Consider the following 21333-nt stretch of genomic DNA (forward strand, 5'->3'; position numbering starts at 1 on the left):
TCAGAATTGTTGTTTCTAATAATAGGATTCCTTGAACTAAACCAAATTTTCCTTGCTACTACTGTATAGAAAATTCCTTCTTAGAGTCCAAACCATTCCTTTAAAGACTAACAGATGTTTGTTCTCTTCTCCAGTTAGTCAAGGGTGATTGTTAAGTCATCTCTTACTCGTTCTTCCCTTTTTGCTTTTCAACACGACATTAAGTAGAAGGAGATCTGTGTTCCTTGGGGTTTTGACCAAAGCACACACCCATGCCCTTCCTGCCTCCTTGGAACTGGTTCAAGATTTGGCAAGAAGGGTTTGTTTGGGGGCGTTTCCCTCGTCTTATCTCTGTGTGAGCATACATTAGGGTTGAATTTATTTTGACCCTACCATTTAAAATTTGGAAGCCAAGCAAGAGTTTAAAGTACAGCGGAAGAGAGTCTGCAGAACTTTAGTCATGAGGGACCCGGGGAGGAAGGTGCGTATATGCATTCTGAAGCATTCTCAGAGAGGTTGGCCATCTTTGTGCATACACATACTTGTAAGCTAATAGCTACTTGGCAGAGGGAAAGTATTTAAAACTATGTAAAGATATATGTGACACCTGTAGTATGTGTTTATTAACTTTACAGCAGTGCTGCTAGTACTCATAATATTGGCAAACAGGTAAATTTTGAATTTTTATTTGAAAGTCTTGGAAAAGCTTAGGAAAATGTGTATTTTCAAGGAGAAAAATGTATCATTCATGATTGATCTTTAAGGGAGTAACTGAAGAAGTATATAGATTGATTAGGCGTTCTATCATTTTGTCTTCTAAAGCATCAAATAGAGTTATAAATGGATGTTATTCAATAAAGATCACCCAGCTTCTCAGAGTCGAGAAGCAAGTCTCTCTGCATTGATTATTTCTCTTTGTCCAGTAATTTCGAGCACAGTATCTTGCTTATATAGTAGACTGTACTGATTTCTTTTTGACTGATCTTTTCCAGAGCCTGGCCCAGCTAGAGAATCTGTGCAAACAGCTGTATGAAACCACAGATACAACCACTCGACTCCAGGCAGAGAAAGCCTTGGTTGAATTCACCAACAGTCCCGATTGCCTGAGCAAGTGCCAGCTACTCCTCGAAAGAGGAAGTGTGCGTAAGATTTGAGAAATCCTGAAGGATAAAGAGGTTTAAGGAAATATACTCTGGTGTAGGGGTGGATTGGGATTGCTTCTATTCCTTGATTCTTCTTGGTGCTTCTGCTGTCTTAATTTCATTTTTATTGTTTTATTTTTTATAAAAGATTCTGTTTATTTTTAGAGAGAGGGGAAGGGAGGGCGCAAGAGAGGGAGAAAAACATCAATGTCCAATTGGCTGCCTCTCACATGCCCCCAACCGGGGACCTGGTCTGCAACCCAGGCATGTGCCCTGACTGGGAATCAAACTGGCAGTCTTTCAGTTCATGGGCTGGCACTCAATCCACTGAGCCACACTAGCCAGGGCTTATTTCACTTTTAAAAAGCACCATAGCTGGCAGGTGACCTTTATCTAAAAAGAAGGCCATGCAGCCTCATCAGTAAAATCTTATTGAACATGTATGTTGTCCTGTCATTTTTCATCTTGAGTAATTTCTGGGACTCCTTTTCTGTTGTTTACTCTTAAATACTACCTCTTTGCAAAGAAGACAGGGCTGTATATAAATGACCTTTCTTATCTACAAAGTCCTTGTCACCTTACAAGGTCCCTAGTCTTCTCTATTTTTCCTCCCCTGTACTATAGCTGCTGCTTACTGCCTTAGAAGTGTAGGGGGGAAATGGTCTTAATGAAAATTATAGGAAGTTAAGTTTCAAATTAATATTTTTGGCAAGGTGGGGGTCTTAGGAAGGGTATCCGACCACAGTATCATGAAAGGGCATTGAGAAAGTCAGAATTCCAGCCAGACTAGCAGCTAGTACTGTACTTATTACTGGGAGGAAATGCAAAAAGAACAAAAGCAACTAATTTGTTGAGAGGGTAGAATTCTAGGTGACTTTATTTTTGAATTTTAATGAGTAGTGTTACAGTTTTATGCAGTAAATAGAACAAATTAAAATTGTCTACAAATTATCCTTTAGTAGCTGGTAAGCTAACTTTTTTCCTAGGATCTTAAGGTTACAGTCATGGTCAGAGGTTGCTTGGTGCTCTCTTCTGTTGTCACATGTAGTATTTTATAGAGATCCGTTTAATCACTCGATCTTAGGACTGGTCCACTTAGATTTGTATCAAGGAAGATGCACCACTAGGTTTTCCAGTTGTCTCCCACTGGAGCCCCATAGTATCATTGCTGACACTGTGTTAACTCAAGATCCTCCGGTTGACAGTGAGCAGGCTGGAATAAAATAGGATCAGTGCAGTGCTAAAAACAATTATAGTGGAGTCCTCCTTTTTAATCTTTGTTGACTTCTTGGTGACTTAGCAGACTTATTGGAATTATGTGTCAAGACCATTTGCATGTTGTATAGTATATAGTTACACACCATGTCATATAGTTATGTAGCCTCTCTTGCATTATTAGTGATTTGACATACCCACTCTGATCAGTGTAAACTATGCTCAGGGGTGCTGAATAACAGTCACATTTCAAAGTCACTTTTATAGATTTTTTTTTCTTAAGCGTAAATCATTTTTATAACTGGTGGTGTTATGTAATGCCTATGGATGGCCTACTGTCTTGAGGACATTAGTTTCACCGAAAATTATCCTTCATTCTTGATTAAATTATTTTAATGTTTCTGAGTCTGTCTCTTGTTATGTGACGTTATATAATATGTCACATGGGGGGATTCACACATGACTTCTTGTGCATTATGATCAGATAGATTATTCGGATTTTCTATAAGGTTAAATTTTATTAAAATCCACACTTGAGAATATGATAATGCTATTCCACTCCTGTGGCCATAATTTTTTTTCTCATAAATAATTGTTACAGATTTACTTTAAAACTAGCATATATATTTTCCAGAGCTGTGGCTGATTGATAGCTGTGCTGGTAGAAGGACGTAATTTGGGGTTTAACTGTACAGCATAGTGTGGTTCCCTCTAATATTTTTCTTTCTACCATACTGTAGGAATATTTTGAGGTGACTTTGAGAATATTTGTGAGGTGAAACTTTTTGAAACATCACTTTAACGAGGTTATTGATAGGAGATTTCTGGTTTAAATGAAAGAAGAGATTTGTCTTCCAAAAATTTTAATCTTGCTAAAAAGATTCCCTCTACCATTGACCTCTTGAAGTTATGGAGGTAGTGGGTTCAGTTTGATCAGCATTCACTTTATCCTGCCCCTTGTTCATGATTGAAATCAGCTAAATGAGCACGTATGCCATATAGGCCTCTTAGAATATAGAGCTCTAAAATCCGAAAGATGGAATATAGCAAAACTAATTTTTCTTGAATCTGAGCACAAATCTCCAAATAAAAAAACTGTATGACTGACTTTACCCCCTCTTTCCACAGTCATCGTACTCCCAGTTACTGGCAGCTACATGCCTTACAAAGCTTGTGTCCCGCACAAACAACCCTCTGCCACTGGAGCAACGAATAGATATTCGTAAGTAGAATCATCTCTTCTCTCCTAAAGAAGTTAGTTTGTTTAGTCATGTGCTGGTAATAGTTAAATGTATGTTGGTTGTTTGGTAATGTTCTGAACTTGCCAAGCATACAGAATATCTGGAATACAGGACCCCCCACACACAAGAATTTTCACCTTATGAAAGTGAAGAGTGCCCAAGATAATTTCTTCTCGATGAAACATAAGTAACCCCTTTTGTTGTCAAAAGGTTTCTTTCATTCAGTTCTTACTGCCACTAATAACTAAGAAAAACATTATTAAGGATTTTGAATTTCTTGCAGACTGTTTTTTAAGCTTCTAGGAGTAGATTCAAGGCTGCCATGCTTCAGATTCTTCATTGTGACAAGTATAAAATTCTCAATTGGAAAACCTACTGATCTTAAATTCTAAGTCCCATTTCTCAGTAGCATGAAGTATTAAGGGAGTTTAGGGTTTAATAGTATAAGTTTACCATTTCTCAGACATTTCATGCATTGAAAGATGTATACCCTTCCCTGTCAGAGCTTTCTATCATGTGGATTGTTTCTGTTTTACAGGGAACTATGTGCTTAACTACCTTGCCACTCGGCCAAAGTTGGCTACTTTCGTGACACAAGCACTTATTCAGTTATATGCCAGAATCACAAAACTGGGCTGGTTTGACTGTCAGAAGGATGACTATGTCTTCAGAAATGCAATCACAGATGTCACAAGGTTTTTACAGGTATGATGTATGTATTTAATGTAATAGGAATGGGAGAAGCAACATGTATGTACTTAGTTATATTCTGTTCTATCTAAAAAGTACATGAAATGGAATTATTTGGTAGTTCTCTTCTGTGTCTTTTTTCCCCTTAATATATCTTGGCTTTGCATGTTTGCATGTCAGCACAAGCAAACATCCTTTATTCTTTATAATGCCTACATAGTATTCTGATCTAAAATACCATAATTTTATTAACTGGTCTCTTATGAGTAGACTAGTGTTTTTGTTTGTTTGTTTGTTTTTGAGAGTATGCTTAATTGAGTTGAGAGAGAAGAAGGGAGAGAGAGAAACATCAAAATAAACATTGATCAGTTACTTCTCATACATGCCCTGACTAGGGATTGAATCCACAACCTTTTGGTGTACGGGATGATGCTCCAACCAACTGAGCCACTGGCCAGGGCTTGAGAGTACATTTATTAAAGCTGGAGACAGTGAAACAAGAAAGGCCCTAGGATAGAAGCAGCACCAGGAGACTAGACGGAGCTGCTTTGGCTCTCTAGAAACATTATGGGAAAGAAGTGAGCCAAGGCCGACTGCTCTCCTCACTGAAAGTCGGAGAAAAAGGGGCCTTGGAGACAGGGGCAGGGGATTAGCCCGGGGTGAGCTACCATTGCCTATGGCTACTCTGGTTGCAAGTCTCGCAGGGACTCTTAGAGTGTAGGAACACACTGGTTGGGGAAGAAGAGGGCGCAGGGAAAGGGAAAGGCACAGGTGTCCTCCCAGGAGGTGGAATGTACCTTGTTTCTGTGTTGACTGGTAAACTCTTAAATAAATACTTCAGTGACTGTTCATATTAGATAGATAGATGATAGATAGATAGATAGATAGATAGATAGATAGATAGATAGAACTACTTATATATCTATCTTGTCATACACTGAATAAGTGTAGAGATTATCGGAATTACTCAATCAAAAGGATAAATGTATCTTGGCTTTTAAAGATATTTCCAAATCACCCTAAAAAAAGTTGCTTCCTCCAACAATTAAAAGGTTCCTATTTCCCTGTGCCTCCACCCTGGGATCTCAACTCTTTGTTTTTCCAATTAATAGATAAAAAGAATTGGTATCTCAGCATTTGAGTTATGAGTGGGATGGAACAATTTTTCACATCTTAGTTTACTAGTTAGTTTTTGGTTTTCTATGAACTTATTAATGTCTTATGTACATTTTTTGATCGGGTTCTTTGCCTTTTTCTTGTATACAATTTCTTTGTAGATTATGCTACACAGTTATTTGTAATTTGTCTTAGGTGTGTTTTGCCACTTTCTCTTCTTATAATGTGCATGGTGTAATGCTTGTAGTTCTTTGTAAAATATGTGAGGTTCCAATTTTGATGAAGTCAGGTATAGCAGTTTTCCTTTGTGGCAATTAGGTTTTATGTCCTGCAAAGCAGTGATTTTAAACTATAATTTCATGCCACCTTGTCTAGGCAGTTCTAATAGCAGCGCATGATTCTGTCATTTCTAAAGGATGACTTGCATTTCCAGCGTTGAGATCGGTGTCACACACCACCTCTTTCTACCTTACATTTTTTTTAACCAGGATAGTGTTGAATACTGCATCATTGGCGTCACAATTTTATCTCAACTAACCAATGAAATTAATCAAGTAAGTGCTACAGCCTTCCTCATTGAAGTAAGTGCCATATTTTTTCTTAGTATTGGTGTTTTCTGCTCTGTGTGGGATGATCTTTTCTGGCAGTTGTGTGCTTTCGCGGTAAGTGATTAATACCCCTTTGAAACAAAATAGTTGCATTGGACTTTCCTCTGTAAGTACAGCCTATCTCACTATTTTTTGTCCTGGTCCCCTGTTGTCTCCAGTGTACTTTATCCCCGACTCAGCTTTCCTCACTGGTATTCACGTTCATAGTAGAGATGCAAACGAGCAATGGTCCTAAGTCAAAAGCTTAATGACGTAATTTCTCTGTTAATGAAAAAGAATGAGTCCAAAAAAAGGAACCACGAAGTGGAACCAACATCATTTTTGTCCCTCTTCTGCTGTATACATTAGTGCATGTTTATAATTATTTAAAAATTACTATGTCCTAGTATTAGCGATTTTGCTGGTAATCTTTTCAGAATGCATAAAACATTCTACTAAATACCAGATAATGTTTAAATAGTCATTGATGGTACAGAGCCCTACAGAGGAAACACCATTGGCTTTCTTTTGCTCTGGCTGTTATTTTTTTCAATCATTTATTTCTGTATCCAGCTAAAATTTATAATTATTGAACAGGCCAGTATTAATATGAGTTGTAATAGCTCACCCTTCAGTTGTCGGCTAATAATTACATCGGCATCACTATTGCTATTGCTCATGTTTATGCAGACAGTTTTATTAACCCATGAGAAATTTTAACTGTGAATTGGTACTATTTTAAGTACACTTGCTTAACCTATTAAAATCTGGAGTCCGTACTGTCACATGCAATCCCCATGGTGGTCGGTAGTTATCATCATCATAATAGCTTTTCCATTTGAATGATTACTGTGTGACAGGCACTGTTCTAAGCGCTTATATTAACTAATTTCATTCTCACAATAGTCCTAGATAGGTACTATGCTTAGCCCATGTTTTAGAGAAGGCAACTGAGATACATAAAGACTGAATAACTTGTCTAAGTTGTCACAGTTAGCAGGCAACAGCATCTGAACTTAAACCCACATGGTCTTATTCCAGAGTCTGTTCTCTTAATAACTTTTTTTTAATAACTTTTTATTTAACTACTGTTACCTTTGTAGTCAGAGAGCGTACATTAACTAAGTACAGTGTTGATATTTAAAAAAAAAAAAAACTTCAAAATTTTATTTATCTTTCTTAAAATAGGACTATGAGTAGCACATTTAATGTAATTATTCTTGGTATTATGGTCAGCACAGTAAATTATATGTGGCATATTATATATAATCTAGGAGTGACTTATTTATTTAGGACATTTGTATAACACAGTGACACTGAAGCTGGAATTGAGGAATATTTTGAACCTCTACGTAACTTAATTTTCTGTGGGGTTTTTTAGGGGTTTGTCAGATTCAATCAGAAAATGTATTTCTGTTTCTATTCCTACTTGAACTTAGAAATAAAATCAAGGAGGGCCCATAATTTGATTGTCTTGTCAGAAATCTTGCCTCATTATTTTTTAATGTACCAGAAGCAAAATGAGCTCCCTCTTGAATGAATTGGTCAGTATATCAAAGAGATTTAAGCTTTCAATTGGACTAAAAATACCCTTGACAACCTCGAAGTTTTTTTATTCCACTACTGAGTATCTACTAATGTGTCAGGAATGGAGAACATTACTAAAGAAGTGAAAGATTTAGTCCTTAACCACAAAAACCTTTAAAATGTGGCTGAAAATAGAAGAACAGCAGAATAAGTGACTAATACAATCACTGAATTAAAGTGTTTACTTTTGTGGTTGCACTCCATGTAGAACTAAATAGGTTAGAGAAGGAAGAGGGGGAGCTACAGGCTGTTGTCATTTAAGTTCATGGCTGTTGGTTAATGACTGTTTTTGGAAATTCTGCAGTAACTTCAGCCCAGTGGACTACTTACCAAAACCCAAGCCTTGCTACTGTTTTTGAAACTAAACCTCAATGTAGCATAATAATAATTATTAGCAACATCTTCCAAAATTGTTAAATTTTACCTAAGTGCAGAGGAAGTTAAAACTTCGCAATGGAGATATTCATTTCTTTTTTCTGTCTTCCCTCTCTAAGCTCTAGAAACATGATATTCTGACTATTAGCAGCTTATTGTTTCATCCTCTCACTTTATATAATTCCATAGTAATTTAAATGTTAAAAATCATTTTGTATTTATGTTGCTCTTATAGGAAATCTTTCTAGTTTATTTGAAGTCTGCATGAAATTTTTTTTTTCTTTGCAGTTAATTCTAAAACTTGCAATGGTTTATTTTTCTGCACAGGCAGACACCACTCATCCTTTAACTAAGCACAGGAAAATAGCCTCTTCTTTCCGAGATTCATCGTTATTTGATATCTTCACACTTTCCTGCAATCTACTAAAACAGGTGAGATTATAGGTTGGGTCCAGCTTCCTCGTTCATTTTCAAAGGATGAGAATGAGTGAACACTTGTTAGATAGCGGCTCTTAATGGGTCCCACGAGCATGTATGCATCTTTTTAATCGTCACCATCATCTCTTACATAACACCTGTGTCCAAGATGCTAAACTTGCCAGACTTGACCACTGATGGTAGAGAACGGATTGTGATTTCCTTATTTCAGATCTCTCTCCCTATGTAAGAGCAGTAAGGAAACACTTATACTCTGCTCCTATCTTAAAGGAATTTCGTTCACCACAAAGGTTGAGGTTCTGTTGTTTGCTTTTTTTTATACCTACATAAGATCTTCCTATACGAGTAAGAGCATGTTAACTTTAGTGCTCTGAAAGCAGACTCAGATGACATTGTTAACACCAACATGAGGCTGACTCCCCATCCCCTGCTGAGTCAAAAGGAGCAAATAAACAAGCAGCATCTGTGAGGAAAAGCACATTTTGAATTTTTAACATCCATTTAGATTTCATAACCTGAAGGGTTAGACAGTATCACATAAGGAAATTGCCTGTTTTAAAATAGAAAAGTTGGTGTTTCAATTCATTTATTGATAGAGTTGAACTAAGAAATGTTAATTTACATGTTTCTGCACATTTATAACAACGTTTTGTCCCTATAGAAAGCTAAATGAGATTAGCGTCTGGCTCTTTGTTCGTTTGGGGGATTTAGGATTTTTTGGTTCTTACTCTTATTTTCCAGTATGTCCCAGGTCTCATTTTAGAAACCAGTTTGGATTCTTTCTGTCATTCTACTTAATGATGTCCATCTTTTTCCTCAGTTACCTACTTATCACAAAATTCCCAGACGGTCTTCAGGTTAGGCAGGCTGCCTGGAAAAAGCTGTTGTACCCCCTGGAGGGGAAACACTTTTGAGAAAATGAAGGTTTACATCCTCCTCACTGACACTATCAAAAGCAATCAGCGAGCCAGTCACCAAGGTCATAGCTGGTATGAACTTTGATTATGAGAATCCCAGTAGCTATGGACCAGCATTGAGCTATAGGCAGGTATAATTGCAAGTGAATAAATCAAATTCAGTGGCGATTTTGTTTTAAGTTTTGTTTGAAATATTTTTATTGATGCTTGTGATGGTAACATTAAAAAGAGGAAGGAGGGAAGGACAGAGTATCAAACTTATTAGAACTCCCTCCCAGAATTTAATCTTGATCTTGTGTAGAAATAGCTAGAATTTCACATAACAAATGAAGTAACCACGAGTATTGCTTCAAGATTCCCTGTGGCCATTATGTCTACATGTAAAGAATAAGCATCAAAAGGGAGATTTCTTTAAATACCAGCTTTATGTTTTGTGATAAATATGTTGTAATATCAAATAAGGAGCTAGGATTTTCATAGTGACATTAAGGTACTAGAAGCACAGCATCTTGTGGCAGAGGAAACACCACTTTTCTGTGTTGAAATATAGCCCTCCTTTTCTTAGCTCAACAACCTGCCTATGAGACTGGTAGCAGGCTTGGAAGAGAGGAGTGTTTGTTCAGGACTCATTGTGTGGTAATTCTTACAGGCCTCCGGAAAAAATCTAAACTTGAATGATGAAAGTCAGCATGGTTTACTCATGCAGCTGCTCAAACTCACTCATAACTGCCTGAACTTTGATTTCATTGGCACATCTACTGATGAGTCCTCAGATGACCTCTGCACAGTACAGATTCCCACCAGCTGGAGATCAGGTAGGAGAGTTGCATACCTGAAACAGGCTGCTGCTCAGCTCACATAGCATCTGTGGGATGATCTAAAGGACCCCGGGCAGTTCCTGGCTTACTGTACAGGGACATTCAGAATCTCAGCATCTATCTTTATATGAGGGAGAGGTTCTTGGAGGATCTTCTAGATTCCCCCAGCCTGGAAGAACTCTTTAATTACTGACCGATGTGACTTTGACCTTCTTACATTAACCACCTAGAAATGTTCATTTGAGGTAATGACTAGCTTTAAAAACAAAATCAAGCAAAAGAACATGCGCTTATGTTTTTTGTTCCTAAGGATAAAAATTCTTGCTATGAACAGAACCCTGGTTGTCTTAAGTTCTCCATCAGAAGAATGAATCTGTTTCTCAGAAAAGCTAAAAACTAGTGTTTTAAAAGGAAAACAAAAAGCTCCTATTAGCATGTCACTTTCAAAGGACATATTCCCTAAGACAAGAAAGTGGAAGTATGTACACCCTAATGTATAGTGCCAGTAGCAGTGTGCAGACATACTCAGTAAAGTGCTCTTGTGTCTCTCTTCCAGCATTCTTAGACTCTTCAACTCTGCAGCTGTTTTTTGACCTGTATCATTCCATCCCTCCTTCATTTTCACCTCTGGTGAGTCAGTTTCTAAAGCAAACCTATTTCCAGAGAGTGGCAATGGTGAATGAGCCTCGTGTTTATTTAGTTGTACAAAACCTGGTTGGTGTGGCTCAGTGTATTGAGCACCAGCCTGTGAACCAAAAGGTCTCAGGTTCCATTCCCAGTCAGGGCACATGCCTGGGTTGCAAGCTAGGTTTCCCTGGGTCTGGGGAATGTGAGGCAACTACACATTGATGTTTCTCTCCCTATCCCTCCCTTCCCATCTCTCTAGAAATAAATAAAATCTTTTTTAAAAAATTACAGAACTAAAGCATGGAAATAGTAGAGTTGGTTATCTAGCCAGGATGAAGCTTATAGCTTAGAAGTTCTTACAGTAAGTCTTAATTTTTAAAAAATTATTCCTGTCTAATGACAGATTGCTACAGATGTCAAGTTCTTTTACTCTCGCCTTGACCTTATACTTCAAATTGCCACAGGCCTGAGTGCGGGCATTCAACTTATTGTTCGGCTGAAGGTTGTCCTGAGTGAGAAAGTTCTGAAAATCCCTCAGGCATAAGTGATACATGGAAGCTATAATGGGAAGGCAAATTTGCATACTTATGTCTAAGTAACATTTGGAAGCTCTTGGGAATGATGTATTTCTCCTTTAAAGCAATAAGTAAACTCCTCAAATCACAAAATTCATTCAAGTCTTAAAAGACATAGGTCTGGTATTTCAGATTATTGGGGTAAAATACTATTATGCAAAACATACAGACAAAACATAGCAAAGTAATGAGTTTTGCATAGTGTTTCTACAGCGGACTACTTTCCTGGTCATTGTAGTACTTTTCCAAATTAATGTAGACCATTGCTTTAGCAAAGCATGAATTCATTGTTAGTTTACTGTAGGAAAAGGTAATGTACTCAAGAAGGGCAATTAATGAAAAGGTTATTTATAAAGCTATGGGCAAAATTAAGGAAGTCCAACAAGAGGACTGACCGTACCTCATGGGACGAACAATTATGGGAAGCTTCAAGGGGCAAGGTGGGAGCCCTGGAGAAAGCCGATGTAGCCAAGGGTCGGGCTGTATGACAGAGGCAGAGAGGCTGCCCGCCATGGCCCAGCAGGGGGTGGCACTGCCTTCCTCCTGCCTTCATCTCATTGTGGTACTTTCCAAATGGTTGACACCAGCTAGAAGCAAGAGGCAAGGGAGCTTGGCTGTTGTTAGGCACAGAGGCCAGCCTTCCAGGGAACAGAGCAGGGTGGAGCAAGGTAGAAAATAGATCTGGTGGGGCAGAGAGTAGAAATATCTAGCACAGTAGGGAAAGGGTAAAATGTTTTCAACATAAAAGCTGGGGGGTTTTTCATGGCACAGATATGACTTGCTTATTTCATTGATGTAGCAAAGCCTGTTTTAGCCAAAAAAAACCTCAATAAAACAGGAGAAAAAAATAAATCTAAAGCTTTATTTAATTATGACTTGCTTGGTATTGTCAAGTCTTAAATATGTATCTTAATAAGAGTTAAGAAAGCAGCCATTGGCATGGTCAAAGAATAATGCCTAAATGAATTTCCAAAGTGTGAATTTAAGTAGTTGTTATAATCAAATTGGATTTTTCTTTTAATAAAGTTGTTTCAGATATCCCAAGTTATACCCTCCTTAATCTTTCTATATTATTATAATTGTAGCAGGGGTTGAAAGGACAGACTTAGTGGCATATGTAAAGAAGAATGTTACAGGATCTGAAAAGATCATGAAAATCACTGTACAGTCTTTTTAAAATCATAGGTGTTTGGGTTGTGCCCTGTTTTTAGGTATTATCCTGCTTAGTACAGATCGCCTCAGTCAGAAGATCCCTGTTTAACAATGCAGAGAGGGCCAAATTTCTCTCTCATCTTGTCGATGGTGTTAAACGAATACTGGAAAATCCACAGGTAAGATTTAAGGATTTGTTTTTATTTGAATATATATATATGATTGATATATGTACATAATATATATAATTTTGTGTCAATGTGTCTGTCTGTTATGCATCAGAAGGATATCCATCTAGAGGCTTTGCTTAGGGGACATCCCAGAAAACAGCTCAGTCTGTTCTTCAAAAGATTTAAGTGAATCTATATTTGTAGAAAATTTTTGAGAACATGTGCCCCAAAGAGGAGCTTGTATCCTCTAGCTTCAGGAATGCCAGAGCTGTGGAAAGGATTGCTTTGTACGGAGAAGACAGATGGACTATAGTCATTTTTCTTCAAGAAATTAATAATTTAAATTTGTTTATGTTTTCATTTTTTTGAATGTGCATTATACATGGAAGTGTATGAGGCTGCTTTTAGGTGGGAAGGGAGAGATTTCTCAATTAGTTGTCATTCATTCAACAAATTTTATGAAACACCTGTGTGCCAGGGATAGCGTAGTGAACAAAACAAAGTCCATTTCCTGTGCTATAGAGGAAGACATATATAAGGAAACATATGCTGGTATAATATGCAAACAAGTCAGAAGTTTAAGTATATAATAAAATATATAAACATACAGGAATAAATTTATTATAGCCATGATAATATAAATATGTAAAACATTTGCATAACTTTGCTACTGCAGTTTAATTGTACTTGATAAATTTGGCAGATGTGAAAGTGAAAATTTCATTGTCTGTCCTTTAGTTGATGGAAGACAAACAGACTGGTTACATTTTAGATCATGTCCCTTATCTGCCCTTTATCAGCTTTACAACCTTAGACTTGTGTGATCTTTCTGGGCTTCCGTTTCAGCCTCTTTCAATTGAAGCTAATAATGCCACAAGATGATTATTATGAACAGATGAAATCATCAATGTGACCATCCTTTTTTTTTTTTTTTAAAGAAGCATTATACAAATGTGTCATTCTGAATGATGATATGCATCTCAGAAGTTCTTCCCCAGCCCCCATGCCATCTCAGATGTCATTCGGAAGTATTGTGAATCACATTTTACATTTTCTTTTCCTCCTCTGCTATTGCCAGAGTTTATCAGATCCAAACAATTACCATGAGTTTTGCAGACTACTGGCCCGACTGAAGAGTAACTATCAACTGGGAGAATTAGTAAAGGTGGAGAACTACCCTGAGGTCATCCGATTGATAGCTAACTTCACAGTGACCAGCCTACAGGTTTGTCTTTGATTGCTTGGCTCTTTCTTCCTAAACACTGGAAACACTGGAACCTCTTCTCTTGCTCACTGGCTTTAATCTTAAAAGAATATTCTTTTTTTCTTTTCCTTTCTTTTCCTCTTTCTTTCTTTCTTCCTTCCTTTCCTTCTTTCTTTTCCTTTTGGCAAAAGTAAATATAAGTACATGCAGGGTGACCCTGCAGAGTAGTTACAATTGTAGCCTACTCATGTGTATCACAAAAGTTCAAGGAACATTGGGAGAGGAACATGTGGGAATTGCAAGGGTAATACTTAAGATGCAAGGCAAGAAGCATCTCCTCAGAATCACCTCCGAAAGGGCAGGATTGGAGCAGAGCTGGACAGAAAAGTGGAGAGAGTCTGTGTCCTCTCTTTCTTAGTCATGTAATGTACAGATGTGCTTCTCAGACGCCGTGGCTTGTGTCAAAATCATCCCGGGAGCTGGATGAAAAAAACAGGTGCTCGGATCTTACCCCGTAATTTCTGGTTCACTAGGTTCTGGGTGGAGCATGGCGTCTCTGTTTCTGCCATGTTCTCAGAGTGATTCTCGTGCACACTGATGTTTGAGAACCACTGATGCAAGATTTTTCTTGTGGTAAGGTTTATTCATCCAGCATAGAACAGCTTTCTCATTAGGTGCTTCATCTTTGAAATACTAAGAAATACATTAAACTAGTTGCCATACACAAAACAAAGCCCATAGAAGCTTATCATCTTCTTTTTAAATCTTTATCCTTTGTGTCAAATGGCACGAGACTAGTGTATTGTGTACAAAATAAGAACTATGCCCCTACTCTTTTGGTTTTCCTTAGCACTGGGAATTTGCCCCAAATAGTGTGCACTATCTCCTGAGCTTGTGGCAACGGCTGGCAGCCTCTGTGCCATATGTGAAAGCCACAGAGCCCCACATGCTGGAAACTTACACTCCTGAAGTCACCAAAGCCTACATCACATCCCGTCTGGAATCTGTGCACATCATACTGAGGTAAGGACACTGGAACAGCCCCACCCCCACCTTGTTCCCCCACCAGCAGCCTGGTGTCATACTTGCCAGGGATCACTCAGTTGGCAAAAACGTATTTGATAGTAGTCTTATTGGAGCTAATGCTGTTATTGGTCATGTTTTTATGTCAGCAGAGTAGCATAAAATCTGAAAAAATAGTCTTTAACATCCTATTCATGCCCTCCTGTTATTGCCATCAATAGCAGTATCTTTGAATACAAAGTATATCAGTATCAAGTTCGTCCTTGCCACTGATTTTCTTTAAACAAGAGAGAAACATTTATAGACTATAGATGATAAGAATTATAGGTACTTAATGTGAACTCCTAAAATATTAAGTAGATCAAAAGGGATTACACAATCCAGAGCTTACTAGAAGATATAAGCATTCTAGGCAACTGATCACTGATTGCATTACATTTAACACATGGTTTCTGTCTACTCTGACTGTTCACTGGACCAGAAACCAATAAATAGCTAAAGAGATGACCCTTTCAAAATGACCTAAATAAAGTTATGTTAGTCTGTGTTTTAGGGACCTTTCATGTTTGTGTGGGGTTTCTTTTTTGTTCTTTGTTTGGCATAAACAACATTTATTTTTCTCACAGTTTTAGAGGCTAGAAGTCTGAGATCGGGTGGCAGCAGGGTTGGTTTCTTGTGAGGTCTTTCTCGTCAGCTCTCAGATAGCCACCTTCTCTGTGTCCTCACGCGGCCTGTTCTATGTGTACACGCAGATACATCTGTGTTGTTTCTACTTATAAGCACACCAGTCCTATTGGGTTAGGACCCCACCCTTAAGACCTCATTTAACCTTTTTCTTAATTGAGGTATAATTGATATACAGCATTCTATTCGTTTCAAATGTACAATATAGTGATTAAATATCTGTATAGATTACAAAGTGATCATGATAAGTTTGGTTAACATCCATACAAAGGTACAGTTTTTTTTTTTTCTCATGATGAAAATTTTTAAGACTACTCTTATATATTCTTTTATCGGCTATTTCAAGTTGGATTCTTACTTTGCTTAGATTCAAATGCATTTAATTGTAACAGTTCATTGTCTCAGCTGTTTATGACTTCAATCATTTCAAAGGCTGAATATTTGTGGAACCAAATGGGAGGCATTGTTTTATTAGCTACATAGTTTCTGTTCCTGAGGAGTCAGCTGGTTTCAGTGAGACCATGTTGGGGGGTGGTTACATGTGTGGGCTCTGGGCCCAGAGAGCTAGTTAATAGCTGTGTACTCTTGGGTAAGATTATTACAGTGATTAAATTCCTATGTCCTGGCCCACTGTGTGGACCATGGTAAGCACACAACTATGACCTGCTAGTTGTGGTAGTGGTGGTGCTGCTGGTGCTGGATTGTCGTGCTGTGATGTAATAATAGACAGAGAGCTTGTAATTTGACAAGATTTTCAAATTTACAAACCAGTAGATAAGGCAAGATCTGGTCTAAATCTTTCTCCACAGTGCCGCATCTGCAATTCTGAAATCCGAGATGTGAAAACTAAATTTTCTCATAAGCTTAGCACCAAAATTCATTTGGTGCCAAACTTGACATGCGCTGGAAACCCTTTGTAATCTTTTTTTTTTTTAATTCTGCTTAATATGACTTCATGATATTTATACATTTTGCTATTGGAATATTGTATTTGACACACCACAGAGTGCATTGAGGATTCATATTACATGACAAAAACATCATATTGCCTCCCTAAAACCTGAAGATTTCTGAATTCCAAAACACATCTGGTCAGAACAGCCTCACTCAGGGACAGGGCACTTGTCATCCCAGGGTTTACTGTGGTCACGAACAAACAAGAGGCTAAGAGGCCAGAGCTCCTAGGGGTGGAGAAACACAGGAATGAGGGGATGAAGGCCGACAAATGTTAGGAACTGGAAGTTCAGATTAAAAGATTGGACACCAACAAGCAAAATATTCCTAAGGGAGACTGGTGCTAAGTTGAAGACATCTCCCTTCAAATTTTTTTGATGTCCCTCTGCCATGGAAATAGTGGCTAAATGAAGAAGAAAAAACTGCTCAGATGGGGAAACCAATAGATATGTTTCTTCCCTTGGGGGCAGAGATGGACTGGAAGACCCTCTGGAGGACACAGGTCTGGTGCAGCAGCAGTTGGACCAGCTGTCTACAATTGGGCGTTGTGAATACGAGAAGACGTGTGCACTCCTTGTGCAGTTGTTCGACCAGTCAGCCCAGTCCTACCAGGAGCTGCTGCAGAGTGCCACCGCGAGCCCAATGGACATTGCCGTGCAGGAGGGTGAGTGCACCGGGAGCTGGGCCTGGGCGCAGGTGATATTGGTGCTCTTTCATTCACTGCCACCTCTTTCCAACCTTCTCTCAAAAGGATTCTTCCCATCATCACTTCCCTCCATGTACACACAGAAATAGTTGTTAAGTGCCACACGGAACAAGGGAAGAGTAACTGAAATCATCTGCAGTGGTTGTGTTTACCTTTAAGAAAGTCCTGCGCTCTTAACAGTAATGACCTTGTCTGATAGGGGAACCTTGGTTATCTGATGAGTTTCCCCTTTGGCCTCACCTTCACCAGAGCGGAGTAGTAGCTACACTCTAAGAAAAGGAGGACTGGCTTCTCCGTAGTGTCCTTAAGATAAAGGAGGCACCTAGGAAGAAACAAACCCCACAATGAGGAATTTCTTTATGACATTATCGCTGGAGGTGACAGTAGTGGGTCTTCTTCCTGTTGCAGGAAGGCTGACGTGGCTGGTTTACATCATTGGTGCAGTGATCGGTGGCCGGGTCTCTTTTGCCAGCACGGATGAGCAAGATGCTATGGATGGCGAGCTTGTCTGTCGGTAAGCGCTCCCACCAAGGCTTCCCATGTCACTGCTGCAGCCCTCCCCTACCCCCACCCTCTTCTGGGTTCTGAGACCACAGGAATTGGACATGCTTTTGTTAATGCTTTCCTCCTCACTTACGGAATATAATCTCGTAAAGCTGATTACCCACAAAAATGAAGGACTGTTAACAGATCCGACTTGAAACCTTTTATAAATTCAGCAAGAACTCGTCTATCATCCTGACTAAAAAGAAATATTGTAGTAATTCAGTGTAGAACTGATGGATACAGAATTAGGAAAACCAGACTAGAGAGGAACTTTTAGTTCTGTTTAAGAACAGTATTCAGAGTTAATAAAATGCAGAACTGCTTTGGTTTTGTGGCCTTTCAGAGAATTGCTACCCTGTGAAGGGTTCTCAACTTTTAGATACTTTCTTTATAGATAAATACATTTTACAGGATGCCTTAGAATTTATTGGTCCCAGGCATTTCAGTCTGTAATTTTTATCTGTATTCTGAAAATCCCTTTTGTCTCTTTCTACCCTCATTTTGTTTATCAGTATTCATCTGCCCTTAGGTGCCTTAGTCCTGACAGAGGTCTTCACAGCGTGTCAGGCTGGCACTTTTGGAAGAGTCAAGCAAAAATTTACTGAGGATGATATCTAACACCTCTCTGAGTTTGCAGCCTGGTGTGCTACCGTCTGTGTCACAATATAAATGGAATTTAGACGGTTTCTTCTATGCCAGTTGTTGATTTGAGTGTTGCAACACAATGACTGAGTCTAATTCACTCATGATATGTCACAAATTCTTTGTTACCTATTCTCACAATATCAAAATGTCAAATGACTCACTTGCAATAATACTGTTCTTACTCATCCACTGTGATTTCTCACTTGTATTCTAAAAGGCTTTCTTTTGGGGGAACAGGTGCAGGGAAAAGGGATGACGTCACAGGTAGCGTATCTGCTCTTGGTCCCTGGAAGTGTTACCCCCTGTGCACATCGTCTTCACATATGCTCATTTCTTTCATGGCTCTGAGAAAAAGGATTGGGTGGGAATCATTGGTTTCCTTCAGTCTCTCTCATTTTATAGAGGGGGGACTGGGAAGCTTATGACAAGTTCTGCCTCAGTCTACAGTCTCACTGGGTTGAAAGGTTTAAACTTCTGACTAGTCGTTCCTATTTATTCTTTGGCCATGGTTCCTTCGGGGCAGAAATGGAGAATTTTTTTCTCTACAGTGCGTAGAGCCTGCAGAGAATGCGTTTCAGAGAGGACAGGAAGGAGGGGAGACATGTGTGGCTCTTTCTAGAGTGATCAGGATACCCTGCTGTTGAGAGAACCATTGCTCTTCTTTCTCCAGGGTGCTCCAGCTGATGAACCTCACAGATTCCCGCTTGGCTCAGGCAGGCAACGAGAAGCTAGAACTGGCCATGCTGAGCTTTTTTGAACAGTTCCGTAAGATCTACATTGGGGACCAGGTGCAAAAATCCTCTAAGGTACCAGACTCTCAGTGGCTCCATTGGTTCTCCTCACTGCTTGTGGAATTGCTGATTGAGGGAGCGGCTGGCAGCAGCTCAGAGACAGTCTCCAGGTTTTCCATATGGGGATAGTTCAAATGTCTCATCTTAGTCTGTAAAATTGGGAGACTCCTCAAAGAAGGGGTCTGTATCTCCATTGCTCCATACATTTACCAAATGGCCAGCCAAAAGATCTGTTGGTATCCTCAAAATTGTCAATCTCGGTCTGTGTGCATGAATTGATGTTCAGAACAGAAGGTTCTGACTGTGTAAATTCGGGGCTGAAGGGGACTGACTGTAAGATAGCTCAACATCTGTCCAGTATTTAGTAATCCTTAGAGCCTAGCTTATCACTCCAGTAGACTTCCCGAGCATTGCTGTCCACTTTTCTTCCCACATCTCACCCCTGAGTGAGGTTGCAAACGGTACTGGGATGTGATTTTTCTAATCCATGTTTTCTGATTACTCTCTCTTCTCTTAACACCAGCTATACCGCCGACTCTCAGAAGTCCTGGGCTTGAATGATGAGACTATGGTCCTAAGCGTCTTTATAGGAAAAATGTAAGTGTTTTGGCTTGCCATCAGCAAGCGTCCCTTGCAATCCTGTACAACTGTAAAATGTGATCTTGGCATTGTGCTGCCGGTGCCTTGGTATTCCAGCATTGATCGTTTGCGTCAGAAACTTGTGCATTTGAGTGTGTGACAGCTGTGCTTAGAGATATGGCCCGGCCCCAGAGCATTCCAGGCTTGTGCAGGCAAGGATTTAATTCAGTTCACGTGGAGTCTCATCCACAGCCTCTGGAGTCACAGGTGAAACCCTGTCACGGCATTATGAAACAGCCCTCCCTCCCGGTGACAGGTGCTCAGCCTCTCACTTGATCTCTCTGCTGCCGGGGGTGCCCAGAGTGGGCACCCCTTTCTGGTGCTGATTTTCACTAGGCATGCCCCCCAGGAGGAGAGCCCCACTTTAAACCAGGCTTACTCCTCTCAAGAAGCATCATACCCTTGAGAGTGTTGAATCTCCAAAATCTAGTGCTTATTGTTTGACTTGTCTTCAAAGTTGGAAGAAAAAAAGCTCCTAATTGGCCCTTTTTTTTGTTGTGTTTTTTTAAGTTGTGCCCCCTTTGTTTACATTTTCCTTTTTTTAGGAGTTCAATTTATCAGAGCACACACTAGGCGCCAAATTACCCAGGGCTGTGTGCAAAGTGACATTTTGCCTCCTTCCAACCATCCCAATCCTAAACACTCATATCCATGAGCTGGTTAATAATTTAAGATGAAAAAAGCAAAGGGGGTCTAAAGGACTCTGCCAGCCAAGAACCCAGAAGCAAGGGCTACTAGAATTCTGCAGCTGACAGTGGATGGTGCAGGTGCAGAATTGCAGACGTCTGCATGTTATCACTGCCGCAGAAATCTCTTACCCTTGCTGCAGAAATCAGCCCTGGAGTGCCCCAGAATTCCAAGGGCCTGGGTATGGGCCAGTGTAGCTTTGGAACCAAGTAGTGAAGATTATCTGAAGGATAATTTTTCTAGTCAACCAAATGTAAGTACGGAGATTTTATACCCATTTTTTGTGGTTGTGATGTCTGTGAATTGGTGATGCAGATGTGTGGTGGTTCGTTGATGGATGATTTTCTTCTCCCAACCCTCAAGGAAACCAGGCAAATCAAAAGTGTCTCCTTTTTTTTTCTTTTTGTCCTCCAGCATTACCAACCTGAAGTACTGGGGCCGCTGTGAACCAATCACCTCCAAGACACTACAGCTTCTCAATGACCTCTCCATTGGATATCCTTTTCTAAGCTAGCTTCCGTGCACAACGGGAACTTGTGTGCCACCCTCTTGGAAGTGGTGGCTGCCTGCTGTTTCCACTTTAATATAGTTTTATGAGTACTTGAGTATCTTCCATTCTCCTAGGAGCCAAAGGCAGTGCCCGTACAGAATCCAGGAATAATTCCAGACCCCAAAAATGAGCCCACCTACAATCTGATAGTTTACTACGGGTTTATTCCTGACTATCTCAAAGATCCACAAATACCCAACAGATCTGTCTGATGGGTACACACTCTTTATGGCCAAGATTTTAGCATCTTCAGTAGCGGCAGAGTTCATCTTGCT

General features: G+C 39.4%; 1 protein-coding gene across 2 annotated transcripts in view; it reads left to right on the plus strand.

Annotated features, from left to right (window-relative positions):
• The first annotated feature begins 392 nt into the window (after positions 1–392).
• Positions 393–21333, plus strand: part of XPO7 (exportin 7) — a 35466-nt gene continuing 14525 nt past the window's right edge. Inside the window, exons 1-16 of one of the 2 annotated variants that reach the window (XM_090290086.1) lie at positions 393–460; positions 972–1118; positions 3465–3558; positions 4116–4282; positions 5872–5964; positions 8260–8364; positions 9937–10102; positions 10662–10735; positions 12519–12638; positions 13708–13854; positions 14684–14856; positions 16965–17158; positions 17609–17714; positions 19062–19197; positions 19706–19779; positions 20923–21003. In XM_090290086.1, the coding sequence (XP_090146212.1) occupies positions 440–460; positions 972–1118; positions 3465–3558; positions 4116–4282; positions 5872–5964; positions 8260–8364; positions 9937–10102; positions 10662–10735; positions 12519–12638; positions 13708–13854; positions 14684–14856; positions 16965–17158; positions 17609–17714; positions 19062–19197; positions 19706–19779; positions 20923–21003 (1898 nt within the window). In that variant the 5' untranslated portion in view covers positions 393–439. The remainder of the gene's footprint in view (positions 461–971; positions 1119–3464; positions 3559–4115; positions 4283–5871; positions 5965–8259; positions 8365–9936; positions 10103–10661; positions 10736–12518; positions 12639–13707; positions 13855–14683; positions 14857–16964; positions 17159–17608; positions 17715–19061; positions 19198–19705; positions 19780–20922; positions 21004–21333) is intronic. The other variant, XM_090290087.1, reaches the window with a different exon arrangement.

Source organism: Furipterus horrens, unplaced genomic scaffold (genome assembly GCF_987537825.1).
Source record: "Furipterus horrens unplaced genomic scaffold, mFurHor1.1.pri manual_scaffold_10, whole genome shotgun sequence".
Taxonomy (NCBI): Eukaryota; Metazoa; Chordata; class Mammalia; order Chiroptera; family Furipteridae; genus Furipterus; species Furipterus horrens.